Source organism: Anabas testudineus, chromosome 2 (genome assembly GCF_900324465.2).
Source record: "Anabas testudineus chromosome 2, fAnaTes1.2, whole genome shotgun sequence".
Taxonomy (NCBI): domain Eukaryota; kingdom Metazoa; phylum Chordata; class Actinopteri; order Anabantiformes; family Anabantidae; genus Anabas; species Anabas testudineus.
This window is the reverse complement of record NC_046611.1, coordinates 6,093,736-6,104,667: the sequence shown is the minus strand read 5'-3', so window position 1 is coordinate 6,104,667 and position 10,932 is coordinate 6,093,736. Positions and strand designations below refer to the sequence as shown.

Here is a 10,932-nt window from a genome sequence, read left to right as displayed (position 1 = left end):
ACCTTTGCTGTCTCTTACTCTGTCTTCTGTTTCTGCTTTATGTCAGCTACCCCCAATTACCTCGGGGTTTTCTTCACCCCAGTAAGGATTATTTCAATGTCAATACTGGTGTGTGTGAGTGTGTGTGGGACAGAGACAGAAACTGGTGTCACACCTGCAGCTCCAAACACCTTTTCTGCCTTCTGCCTTCACTCCTTCACACTTCATCAAGCTCCATCTTTGCATTTTCCCTCCACCTCTCACTTCTACTCATGTTCTTTGTGTCTGGTTTGGTCGTTCAAGGTCCTAAAAAAGACAAACTTTACACACCTCTTTAACTATACTGCCCCAAGGGCATGTGTGTCTGTGTGTCCCAAAGGAGGTGGAGGGGAGGGTAAGAAGAGGTGAACAGCAGAAGGAAGTTACATCTTTGTTTAAATTATAATATCTGTACTTTCCTCTCCCAGGGCAAAGCAGTTACCGACAACGGTAAAATAAATTATGGGCACAGATGGAAAGACGGGAAGGAAAGAAGAAGTGGAGAGACTGGAGGACAAGGAGGAGGGAGAAAGAGGTGTGTCTGGGAAATGGTCGAATGAGAAAACATCCGATTTTTGGACCAGTCACTGCCAGCCGTTTCAAGAATTAAGACGCGCATACACATGTACGCACATGGTGGCAAGTGGCTGCTTGTAGTACGCTTTATGTGTTGAATCTGTGCAACAAGATTCCACATTCCAGTCATTGCTTTGCTCCATTTCATCATCCGAGTTAGGCGTGTAGGATTATCAGGAAGTAACGCCAGGCTCTGTGCTGTTCAACAGAATTCTTTAAAAAATAATTTTGCTGCTACCACACATTATTGCCTCACAAATGTGAAAGTATATCAAGTATGAAAGAATTAAAATCTATCTCCCGAGGGATACTTTGGAACTAACACACTTTAAACTAGTGCAATCCAGTCAACATAGTAACTACTATGTGAAACCTTTACAGGAATCACAGTTCATGACAGATGAACTTTGTGAACCAGCTCAAAATAAAACTAAGAACACAACTGAGATCAGCCAACAATAAAAAGATCAAGTCAGTGTTACCAAATAATAAAAAAAGGTTTCTATTACATCACTGCCTGAACTGCACAAAATTGCAGTGATGGAAACTATACACAGTTGCTCTAATTAAAACAGTATGTTATGATCCATAACACAGTTAGTCACTGTTTTCTAAAACAGAAAAACAAACATTGACATTTACTGTAGAGCTTTTATTGGTTTTTTTGCAGCAGCATCAACAAATAAATGAATTATTCACCTCTGAATTAAACCCTAAACATAACTATCATCACCGGACTGATGCATCCAATATAGAAAAAAATAAATAAATAAAATTATCTGCTTTTGAAATTATACTGAATGCTATTTTAAACATGAGACCAGACTGAATGACGTGGGAGAAATATGAGTCATTGGACAACATAATTGTGGCCTAAAAAGTGACATAAACATATGATCTTACAGCGGCTAAATGTTCATTCACAGGCAACAAGGTTGTTGAGAATCTGCAGATTCATTTGCTTTGTGTCTGAACATACTGGCCTTATCTACACAGCACAGTAGATTTAGTTAAGGTACAACACCTGACCAACACAATTAACATAGTACTTGAGTTCCTCCCTTTTCCCAGCTGTCCTTGCTCTGCACTGTCTCCGTTTATCAAGTGCTGTTGCTCTGTCTCGACATCCTGTGCTCAGCAGCAGATAGAGTGCCCTTTGGACGAGACAGACACAGCAGAGCCATTGTACTCTATCACTTTGAGAACGGCCTCTTCTTTTTTCTGCAGTAATGGTGTCCTCTGCTATTGAGATGGTGTTGAATGGGTTGGAGTGTCTTCACTGGGTTCCTCTGTTTCAGCCTTTATGCTGCCAACTTGTAGCCTCGGTTTGGATAATGTCCTGTAAATAGTCATGGCCTGAAGGCACAAGAACAGGTTGCAAAGACATTAAGTAAGCGATATTTGATAGCGGAAAAAGTATGCCCTGATATAAGAAAATAATGAGGCTGAGGTTAAGAACAATACTGCCACCAGCACCGCGGTGTTTACAGTGTTCACTCTCGATTTTCTTTTGTTACTCTCCCATGACTGAAAGAAATAACTTGACATTATGGGAAATATGCTTATTCACATCCTTGTCAGCAGTTATGAGAATGTCATTATTTGTTTGCTAAATATGATGCTAAAACCAGCTTAGCTCAGCATAAATACTGGAAACAGGGGAAACAGCTAACTTGGATCTATCAGAGGATAACAAATCTGCCTTCCTGCAGCTCTAAAGTAAATGTAATATATCTCCTTTGTTCATCTTTTTGTGAACAAAAACAAACTATCTTTAGAGTAATCCTGAATGGTAATTAACCAGTTGAAGACAGAATACCTGTGTGACCATCCCACTAACATCACCAGTATTGGAGGGCAGAAGCACAGTGTTGGACTCTTTGGCGAGGTTGGAGAAAGCAGAGACATATTGTTCAGCAACACTCAGTGAGGCTGCAGCGTTTCCGTTCTGTCAAAAACAAGCAAATCTCTGGTTACTGTGACAACCTGAACATTTCTAAACGGCCACAATGGCTTCTGATCCTTTAATGATAAATGAGCCATTAAAATCAATTCTATACCTGTTCAGCCAGAGCCTCTGCTAACAGACGAATGGCTTTGGATTTGGCTTCTGCTATGGCTAACACAGCTTGGGCCTCACCTACAGACAAGATACATTTACAAAATGACAAAAGTAGATTTATTTTGGACTTACAGTATAATACAGGCTTTAAACCTCCTTTTTCAACATTCCTCTCGATTCACTCAATCTGTTTGAGGATTGTCAGTAACTATGTTTAATCTGTTTGAAGTCTGAATTCAAATCCTTGTGCAGTGTTGTAACACTGTCTGCAGGCACGTAATTAAACGCTTTGTGGATTTAGAGTAATGACGGACTAAGTCCTAAGTTAACAAGGCCTTCAATTACCTACATGCTCTCATGATTCTTGCATGGAAAAATCCGAGTTAAACATTTGTTTCTTTAAGTAAAAAGTAAAATGCACCAACCTGTAGCTTTGTTGATCTGCTCAGCTTTCTCTCCCTCTGAAGCTAGGATCTGGGCTTGCTTGCGACCCTCTGCCACGTTGATGGACGCTTCCCGTGTGCCCTCAGACTCCAGCACTGTAGCTCTCTTCCTCCGCTCAGCCTCCACCTACACAGGAAGCAATGAACAAATAGAGATGTCAAATATTTTTCCTCCAAGGAGACAAAACAATCCTAAAATCCCCCTGTTGTTGGGTGCGACGATTTTCATAAACTCTGTCCACACTCAGGTGTAAGTGCATTTGACTCAGTCTATGTAGAGTTTCTGAAAGGTGTATGGTGGTATGTGGTATTACAAGGATATGTCCTGAAATACAGGGATGTTATTTACATTATGTTGTGTAAAAAAAAAAAAAGCTCAAGTGATCTATCTTCTGTGAGGAAAGGTTTGACTGCACTTCAGGGTTTTAAAGTGACAGCAAAGCTTCTGTGTGTCTCACCTGCATCTGCATTGATTCTTTAATACGAGGTGGAACTTGTATATCTTTAATTTCGTAACGCAGGCATCGGATTCCCCATTCATCTGACGCTTGATTGATGGAGTGGACGATGTTGGAATTAAGAGACTCCCTTTCCTTTAAACCAGAGAGGGTTAAGACAGTGGGTTAAAGGTACTTATCACTACTGTGTTGCAATAAAATAAAAACCAAGCAGTGCAGAAATTCCTTTACCCTGAATACTTTATCCAGCGTGAGTTTGCCCAGTTCTGAACGCATTGTGGTTTGTGCGAGCTGAGTCACTGCATACTCTGGATCCTCCACGCCATAACTAGCCTGGAGAGACACAACTCATCAGTCTGCATGATTTCATGAATAGTCAAACTATGTGGTGCCACCTGCTGGTAGAAAAGTACAACTACTCCTACATAATGTTCAATGTGTTTTAAAACAAAAAAAGTTTAACATGAAGGTCCAAAAATTAGTTTCCAAAATAAAGGGTACTAGAAGTTTTAAAAAAGTTTTACATTTCTTCCACAAATGCCTGTCAGAGGAAGAAGTAACACATTGTGTTGATACTGATGTTATATTGATGATTGTTGATTAGACACATATCAAATAATGTCCTATTAAGTATGTTAGTAATTTTAGTGTCTGAGCAGTTTTAATTCTTACCAACATACCTTAAAAGGATCTAAAATTCTTAAATAAAGAACTCCGTCAATTTGCAGTGTCACATTATCTGTGTGAGGAGAAGAAAATATGAGTTTATTACTCCATGAAGACTTAATTAAACCGACAATTGCTATGACTTTTTTTTCCTAAAATGAAACCTACCAAGGGATACAGCTGATTGTTCAGGGACGTCAATAACAATCTCTTTGAGACTTTGCACATAACGGATCCGGTCAAGTATTGGAATAAGGAGATTCAGTCCCTACAAGAAAGGACAAGAAACGTCTTACTGTTCCATTTATCTTTACCTTTATGTTGATTGATGGAGGTAACATAGAAAGATTAGCCTTCTATTACACGTGCCTTTAAACCCCCGATTGAAAGAAATTACCGGCTCTAAGATGCGGTGAAAGCGACCCATCCTCTCTACCACCCAGGCTTCCTGCTGTGGCACAAACAGGACCACGGTGTTCATGGGTAGGCGGGAGGCCCATCGTTGTTGGGCTGGGGTCACCCACAACCTGGGCACAGTCAGCTGGGAGTTCTACAGAGACAGAAAATCAGACAGTTTTTACAAAGTATGTTATTACAGGTCAGTGGATCCTTCCAAAAATACAAATTTTCAACCTGTCACTTTAACTTGAGTACAAAAAGTACTGAAATAATTCAAATTAGTCCCATTTTTACCAGCTGCATGATTAACGTGATACATTAAAGCAACTTTAATTATAATCCAACAATCTTATATATTGTTCTTAAATCTCCATGAGTACTTTACTTTTAGTACATTCTCATACTAATACTTCAATTTTGAATGCAGGACCTGACTTGTAATAGAATATAACTACAACCATCAACCAAACATACTGTGGTATTACTACTTTGAATGAAGTACAACAAAAACAAATTGTTAACTAGGATTACTGCTAAAAAACAAAAACGTTTAGACATTACATTATTTGTATGTACTGTCCAATTGGCCAATGCATTATATTATATATACATTGAGTTAGTACAGGACAAAAGCTTGTATTGGTATCAGCAGGAGCAGCTAATGTTAGCTATCTACTAACTGCTTCCATCAGGTAACGTTACTTGCTATGTTATGGATAAACGGCTTATTTTATGATACATGTGCACAAATAAGAAGCTAATTTGAAAAGTAAACACACACATATTAATATTATATGATTAATATACAGTAACCTTGGCAGCTACAGTTAGCAGGTGGGGCTATCTGTTCACTAATGCTAGCACACTAGAGCTGTTAATAGATGGAAACGGGGTGCTTACCTTTAAAACGGCTCCACCTGTCCGACACAGTGTCCGTAACATATTTAAATAAAAGTATTTTTAAAGTTGTACACACATTTGGGTTTGTTAGAACAAGTAGTTCAGGGTCATAGCTAGCTACTTCCTAACGTTAGCTACCTCGCTGCTAGCTTTGGCTGTCATCTTATTATTCAACACCGCCCTCTGCTGTTCGGAGGGTGGTACTGCAGCTGAGTGCTGGTACTGCGGCTGAGTGCTGGTACTGCGGCTGAGTGCTGGTACTGGGGCTGAGTGCTGGTACTGCAGCTGAGTGCTGGTACTGCGGCTGAGTGCTGGTACTGGGGCTGAGTGCTGGTACTGCAGCTGAGTGCTGGTACTGGGGCTGAGTGCTGGTACTGCAGCTGAGTGCTGGTACTGCAGCTGAGTGCTGGTACTGCGGCTGAGTGCTGGTACTGCGGCTGAGTGCTGGTACTGCAGCTGAGTGCTGGTACTGCGGCTGAGTGCTGGTACTGCGGCTGAGTGCTGGTACTGCAGCTGAGTGCTGTACTGCGGCTGAGTGCTGGTACTGCGGCTGAGTGCTGGTACTGGGGCTGAGTGCTGTGTACTGCACTGAGTTCTGGGGCTGAGTGCTGGTACTGCAGTGAGTGTGGTCACTGGGGCTGAGTGCTGGTACTGCAGCTGAGTGCTGGTAGCTGGTACTGGGCTGAGTGCTGGTACTGCAGGCTGAGTGCTGGTACTGGGGCTGAGTGCTGGTACTGGGGCTGAGTGCTGGTACTGGGGCTGAGTGCTGGTACTGGGGCTGAGTGCTGGTACTGCAGCTGAGTGCTGGTACTGGGGCTGAGTGCTGGTACTGCAGCTGAGTGCTGGTACTGCGGCTGAGTGCTGGTACTGGGGCTGAGTGCTGGTACTGGGGCTGAGTGCTGGTACTGGGCTGAGTGCTGGTACTGCAGCTGAGTGCTGGTACTGCGGCTGAGTGCTGGTACTGGGGCTGAGTGCTGGTACTGCAGCTGAGTGCTGGTACTGCAGCTGAGTGCTGGTACTGGGGCTGAGTGCTGGTACTGCAGCTGAGTGCTGGTACTGCGGCTGAGTGCTGGGGCTGAGTGCTGGTACTGGGGCTGAGTGCTGGTACTGCAGCTGAGTGCTGGTACTGCAGCTGAGTGCTGGTACTGGGGCTGAGTGCTGGTACTGCAGCTGAGTGCTGGTACTGGGGCTGAGTGCTGGTACTGGGGCTGAGTGCTGGTACTGCAGCTGAGTGCTGGTACTGCAGCTGAGTGCTGGTACTGGGGCTGAGTGCTGGGGCTGAGTGCTGGTACTGGGGCTGTGATGCGAGGTGATCAAAATAAGTTATAATGCATCGTTTTACAGTTTTGTTATTATGACATTCACGTATTTTAATACATCTATAGACATAAACAATAACTAAACATTATTGAACCAACCTGAGCCTTTAATGTTTGTGCTGAGAACATGAGGACAGGTTTGATGTTGATTTTATTATTACCTATTAATGATAAGACATTTATTACCTTAAATCTTCATATACAGTATTAACATATCATATGACTGAGTGTTTCATAACCATTTTCTAACCAGAAATCTTATGATTTACAGGCCTGCTTCATACAGACACCTGACTCCATCTGCCTTATGGGTAAGTTTATGAGAGCAAACAAAAATCAATAGTAATTCCAAACAGTTATATTGCTATGCCCAGAGTGCATAGATATTTTTTATGTGTTAATTCTGACTTGACTGCTTTATTATATGTTGGATTTTGCATAAAAATCTTGTCACTATATTATTTTACAATTGTGTTTTTGAACTTCTAGTTTACGTGGTGTACAGTAAAACACAGATTTATAACCACATTGATAATTCCTTCTGTGCCGTTTATTAAAAATCCATTCTAATAGCTGAAAGCTGCTTCTAGGCTGTGTTACTTTTGGGTCCATACAGCAGACATTTCAGGTGATTAGACAACAACACTTGGAAGTAACTTAAAACAACCTGAGCTCCTGAAGTGCTGCTGAGTTTAACATCAAACACTATAAACAAATGATGTAAATAGTACTTGTTCAATGACTGCAGGCGAAAACAGCAGGGATGACTGATTTTTTCCTCATCAAGCAAGTGCAAGTAGTTAATTCTCCAGCAGGGGGGATGCCTTGTTTGAGGGCATCACAGCAATAATGGGATCCAATGGAAGCAGACTGTGTATTTATTTTTTGATTTTGTTCAGATTATTTTAAAGACCTGATTCACAACAACTTTTTGTTAGCATTTGACAACAACACTGCATTGAATTGAATTAAAAACGACACCATAATATCACTGATTAGATGATAATAATAATGATCTGAAAAGTCAAAATGACAGATTTATCAGAGAACCGTTACACTGATTTATACTGGGATGATCAAAAGTTATTTTAAAAATATTTATGATGTTTTGTGCATTTTATTTATACTGTATTCATCAAAATGTAGTATTAGTATTTGTCTTAGTCTTTGATGAGAGTCTAGTTGAGACAAAACTGAAACAACTTTAATCAGTTCTTTTTGGAAATGTGCGTTTGCATTCATCTTTACATTTGCATATGTATTAATTTAAGGGTCTCTGTGGTGCTGTATGTCCACAGGTGGTGTGTCTCACCTCTGCTGGTCAGAGACACTGAAACATGCACTCGTACTTTAATCTCTTTTTACAGAATCATGTCCTTCTGGGATTGGGCCTGCAGTATTTTGAGTGTGAAAATGAGTTTGATGGCTTTTCTAAACCAGGGGTAGAACAGAGCATAAATCAGAGGATTCATACAAGAGTTCAGCATCATGATCCAAGCTAATATGGAGTAATAAGACAAGCTGGATGAGGTGTCCTTACCTGCGAGTGTGGGATAGTAATAAGGGCAGAAACACATTAGAAACACAACTATCAGTATCCCAAGAGTCCTTGCTGCTTTTCTCTGTGATTTTCTAGCAGTTGGAGCTGCTTCAACACTGATAGCAGCTTTCTGTGACTGAATGACACGCACCTGAGAAAGAGCTGCCAGAAACACCCTCATAGACAACACAACCATGACAGTACAGGGAGCAACAAAGGTGACAAATAGGTCAACAGTTCCTGGGATGTAGTTGATAACAACAACACACTCCCCATGACAGGAGCTGAATCTGTCAGGATTCCCCATGTGGTCCATTAAAATTAAAGCATTGTAGATAACTGAGGATGTCCAACAGAGACAGATACAGATTTTAACATTAGTCATGGTGATCTTAGAGGAGTGCTGCAGTGGGTCACAGATAGTCACATAACGGATTATAGATATGAGCACCATGTGGCCCACAGAGGCAGAAGTTAGACAGTATAGAACATAAGGACTCAGAGCACATAATAACCTCCCCAGTAACCAGCATGTTTCTATGTAACGCAGGCCTTCGATGGGCATCACCAGCAGTCCCAGCAGCAGGTCGGACACAGCCAGCGACAGTAGCAGGGTGTTAGTCGGAGTGTGGAGCTGTCTGAAGTGGGGGATGGAGAAAATGACGAGAGAATTGAGTGTGACAGTCAGCAGAGAGACAAACACAAGCAGGGTGTAGAGCAGTGCAGTCTCAGACGGTGGTCGTAGCAGTCGTCTGCAGGAGGAGTTGAGGTTGGGGAAGCAGAGGTGGGGGCTATCAGTGCCATCCATCAGGGAGGGAAGAAGCAGAGATGAGGTGGAGGCGAGAGGACAAGTGACTAAACTCCTCACCTGACAGATAATTTATCGTCCTCTCGCACCACCCTTCGAGTTTTCCAAGAACAATAAGAGATGATGTAACTTCTTTCCCCCATAATAGTCATAATCTCTTTTTCTCTCCCTATATCTATAAGTTTTATTTAGATTCCACTTTTCACTTTCACTGAAGTTTGAATAACCTATTAGTTTACATATATTAATAACAGTTGTTATGAAAGTGTTTTTATTCCAGCCTAATAAACCTATTTCCTCGCTCTGAATCCTTATTTCATCATACAGGAAGTTCCTCAAGCCTAGTTTACCAATGAACGTTGCTTTAATTTTAGCTTTCTTTGTTTTCTAGTTAGTTAAGTTTGCAATTTAAATAAATCTATGCTAGAGTAAACAACACAACAACTTCTAATGTAGAAATATTTATTGTTCTTTAGAAAAGGTTTGTATCTAACCTTTAGATTATAGGCTTTGAAAAGGTTTAACTCCTGGGAACATGATAAACTTTACACTTATTGTACAGAGTGTAGGTCAGGTGTGATATGTTGTTGCATATTCCTAATCTTGTTAAATGTTTACCCTGAATGAGATGATTTTAAAAATGTGTGCATTGTATTTTATGTCCTATAGTTTTTAACTTATGTACATACTATAACTGCAGAGGTTTATAAATAACATATAACCAAGGGAGCATGTCTTCCTTGCTCCTGAACAATAACTGGGCCTGAAGAAGATTATTGGTAATTTGATTTCTTGCTTTTATTCATTATTTTTAATTTCTAATTATTTGTTTTTACAGGCCTGATTCACACAGACTCCTTACTGTAGCTGCCAGGTGGGTAAGTATAAAAAATATATATATAAATACTGTATGCGTTTTCAAGCTTGAAAATCTTTTTCTGTGTGTGTTTGTTTGGTTTTTATTTTTCTTAGTGAGAAAGAACAAGCTGTTCTCATGTTGGTGTTAGAAAAGTGCTCCTGTAGAATTAACCCATTGTAGACATTTGAAGATGTCCAACAGATACAGATGCAGATGTTCACATTAGTTTTGGTGATCTTACAGGAGTGCTGCAGTGGGTCACAGATAGTGAGATAACGAATGATGGATATGAGCACTATGTGGCCCAGAGAGGTAGAGATAAGACTGTATAAAACATAAGGACTCAGAGCACATATTAACCTCCCCAGTAACCAGCATGTTTCTATGTAACGCAGGCCTTCGATGGGCATCACCAGCAGTCCCAGCAGCAGGTCGGACACAGCCAGAGACTGTAGCAGGGTGTTGGTCGGAGTGTGGAGCTGTCTGAAGTGGGGGATGGAGAAAATGACGAGAGAATTGAGTGTGACAGTCAGCAGAGAGACAAACACAAGCAGGGTGTAGAGCAGAGCAGTCTCAGACGGTGGTCGTAGCAGTCGTCTGCAGGAGGAGTTGAGGTTGGGGAAGCAGAGGTGGGGGCTATCAGTGCCATCCATCGTGGACAGACAAGTGAGTAAACTCTTCACAAGGCAGTTAATTTATCCTCGTACACCTCCCTTCTAGTTTTCTTATTCCGAGAACAATAAGAAATGATGTAACCTCTTTCCCTTCTCATCATCATCTTTAATTTAACCAGCTCGTCTTTTTTTCCCTCCATTAACGTTCAGATTTATCTTTAGTTTTTATGCAGATATTATTTCCACTTATCACTTTCATATAGGGATTAT

General features: G+C 41.1%; 2 protein-coding genes and 1 long non-coding RNA gene across 3 annotated transcripts; 1 reads left to right on the top strand and 2 right to left on the bottom strand.

Moving 5' to 3' along the window:
• Window positions 1-1,231: 1,231 nt before the first annotated feature.
• On the bottom strand, window positions 1,232-5,692 carry LOC113163297 (stomatin-like protein 2, mitochondrial). The gene is made up of 10 exons (XM_026361781.1): window positions 5,523-5,692; window positions 4,621-4,773; window positions 4,392-4,491; window positions 4,238-4,296; window positions 3,789-3,890; window positions 3,558-3,692; window positions 3,082-3,226; window positions 2,655-2,734; window positions 2,414-2,542; window positions 1,232-1,950 (listed from the first exon to the last, which is right to left on the bottom strand). Exons 1-10 carry the CDS (start codon window positions 5,562-5,564, stop codon window positions 1,837-1,839), a joined length of 1,059 nt encoding a protein of 352 aa, XP_026217566.1. The 5' UTR covers window positions 5,565-5,692; the 3' UTR covers window positions 1,232-1,836.
• Window positions 5,249-10,696, top strand: LOC113163301. The gene is made up of 4 exons (XR_003298888.1): window positions 5,249-5,314; window positions 7,113-7,152; window positions 10,028-10,067; window positions 10,444-10,696. It is a non-coding gene; the product is annotated as an uncharacterized LOC113163301 (long non-coding RNA).
• LOC113163300 (trace amine-associated receptor 13c-like) lies at window positions 8,203-9,189 on the bottom strand. Its single transcript, XM_026361784.1, has one exon. It carries the CDS (start codon window positions 9,187-9,189, stop codon window positions 8,203-8,205), a length of 987 nt encoding a protein of 328 aa, XP_026217569.1.
• Window positions 10,697-10,932: the final 236 nt, after the last annotated feature.

Bases quoted from the DNA above. Each gene is read 5' to 3' on its own strand.
- LOC113163297 (XM_026361781.1), bottom strand. From the start codon at position 5,564: ATGTTACGGACACTGTGTCGGACAGGTGGAGCCGTTTTAAAG. The intron at 4,492-4,620 runs GTAATTTCTTTC...CCTTTCTTGTAG, and splicing joins TTCACCGCATCTTAGAGCCG to GGACTGAATCTCCTTATTCC. The intron at 2,543-2,654 runs GTATAGAATTGA...TGTTTTTGACAG, and splicing joins CAGAGGCTCTGGCTGAACAG to AACGGAAACGCTGCAGCCTC.
- LOC113163300 (XM_026361784.1), bottom strand. From the start codon at position 9,189: ATGGATGGCACTGATAGCCCCCACCTCTGCTTCCCCAACCTCAACTCC.